We start from the raw sequence: 1,977 nt of genomic DNA on the forward strand, positions 1-1,977 counted from the left end.
CACACCTGGCTCCATGCACAGTCCCAGAGACATATTTATCCCCCTCCAAGGACACTCCTGGCTCCATGCACAGGACATGTGTGTCCCCAAGGACACACCTGGCTCCATGCCTAGTCCCAGGGACACATTTATACCCCACCAAGGACACACCTGGCTCCATGTACAACCCCAGGAACATGTGATCCTGAGGACACACCTGGCTCCATGCACAGGTCATGTGTCTCCCCAAGGACACACGTGTCTCCATGCACATCCCCAGGGATAACATGCCTCCCCTGAGAACAGATCTGGCTCCACAGTGACACCCACATCCCACCAATGACTCACATGGTTCCATGCCCCCCCCAGGGCCATACCTGGGCTGGGGGTCTCCCCCTCCCTGCTCGGCGCCCACCGAGAGCAGAGCCATGGCTGTCACTGTCTCAGCCTCCTCGGCCTCTCCACGCTGAGCCTCCAGCAGGGTCCGACCCACGGCCGCCGCGAAGCGCCGCACACAGCCCCAGTGCTTGCCTGGGGGGACAGGACAGGGATGCCCGGGCTGGGATGGACCCCCAGGAACCCCACGGCAGGGACAGACCTGGGGGAACCCTAGGAAGCTCATGGCTGGGATGGACCCAGAGGAACCCCAAGACCCCCATGTCAGGGGACCCCCAGGAACACCACAGCGGGGACTGACCCAGAGGAACCCTAAGACCCCCATGGCTGGGATGGACCAAGGGACCCAAGACCTCCCCCAGCCAGCATGGCAGAGACAGACCCAGAGGAACCCCAAGACCCCCATGGCTGGGATGGACCCAGTGACCATCAAGACCCCCACGGCAGGGACAGACCCAGGGGAATCCCAAGACCCCCATGGCTGGGATGGACCCAGTGACCATCAAGACCCCCATGGCAGGGACAGACCCAGGGGAACCCCAAGACCTCCATGGCTGGGATGGACCCAGGGGAATCCCAAGACCCCCATGGCTGGGACAGACCCAGGGGAATCCCAAGACCCCCATGGCTGGGATGGACCCAGTGACCATCAAGACCCCCATGGCAGGGACAGACCCAGGGGAACCCCAAGACCTCCATGGCTGGGCAGGGACAGACCTGGGGGACTCCATAGCAGGGACAACCTAGGGCAACTGTGCCAGGGAACCAGCACAGCTGGGATGGACCCAGGGGACCCCCAGGAACCCCATGACAGAGACAAACCCAGGAGACCCCTAAGACCCCCATGGCAGGGACAGAATCCCAGGAAGAGCCCTGGGGGACCCAATGAGACCCCCAGGGTCTGTGCCTGCCCCCCACTTCTCACTCTGGATCTCGATGACTTTCTCCAGTGTGGCCACGGCGTTCACATTCGGCTTCTGCTGCAGGAGTGATGGATCCAGGGGCTCCAACTGGGGCAGGGGGACACACACACCATCAGACCCATAAACCTGCCACCAGCACCCCCAAAACGTCCCTGCCCAGAGCAGGGAAGGGATGGGATCCCCTCACCAACCCGTGAGGGGAAACTGAGGCACAACGCAGGGTGTGCCCTAATAACCCCCCCACCTAGGGCATGGCTGGGGGGGATTCCCAGGGGTTAGAGGGTCCCCAAGGGTGTCCCCCCATACCTCCATACCTCCAGGCCGAGCAGGGCAGAGACACAAGCCTCAGAGGCATCACAGATGGCTGTCAGGTCATGCCCCCCCTCCAGCGCCAGCACCACTCTGCCTCCCGCCAGCATCATCAGCTGCTTCGTCAGGTGCCCAAAACCTGGGGGACACAGGGGTGGGTGAGGGATGGTTGGGCTGGGGTCCCCTCCCCAGGGACACCCCAAGACCCCACTCACACTTGGCTGTGACAGAGTAGCCACCGAGGGGGGACAGGTGACCCTCGACGGCGTCGAAGCCGGCGGAGACCAGCACCAGGTCCGGGGAGAACTCGTTGGCAATGGGCATCACCACCGTCCTGGGGGGGCAGTGAAGGGCATGGGGACACCCCCAC

At 63.5% G+C, this 1,977-nt stretch overlaps 1 protein-coding gene across 1 annotated transcript in view; it reads right to left on the reverse strand.

The window, feature by feature from the left end:
* Positions 1-356: 356 nt before the first annotated feature.
* LOC103803560 (histone deacetylase 5-like) overlaps positions 357-1,977 on the reverse strand; it is a gene marked incomplete at both ends in the record, with an annotated part of 5,748 nt that continues 4,127 nt past the window's right edge. The window contains 4 exons of the mRNA XM_009076125.1: positions 357-510; positions 1,301-1,385; positions 1,613-1,746; positions 1,823-1,941. Of these exons, the coding sequence (XP_009074373.1) occupies positions 357-510; positions 1,301-1,385; positions 1,613-1,746; positions 1,823-1,941 (492 nt within the window). The remainder of the gene's footprint in view (positions 511-1,300; positions 1,386-1,612; positions 1,747-1,822; positions 1,942-1,977) is intronic.

The sequence above is a fragment of the Acanthisitta chloris genome, unplaced genomic scaffold (genome assembly GCF_000695815.1).
Source record: "Acanthisitta chloris isolate BGI_N310 unplaced genomic scaffold, ASM69581v1 scaffold8066, whole genome shotgun sequence".
NCBI lineage: Eukaryota > Metazoa > Chordata > Aves > Passeriformes > Acanthisittidae > Acanthisitta > Acanthisitta chloris.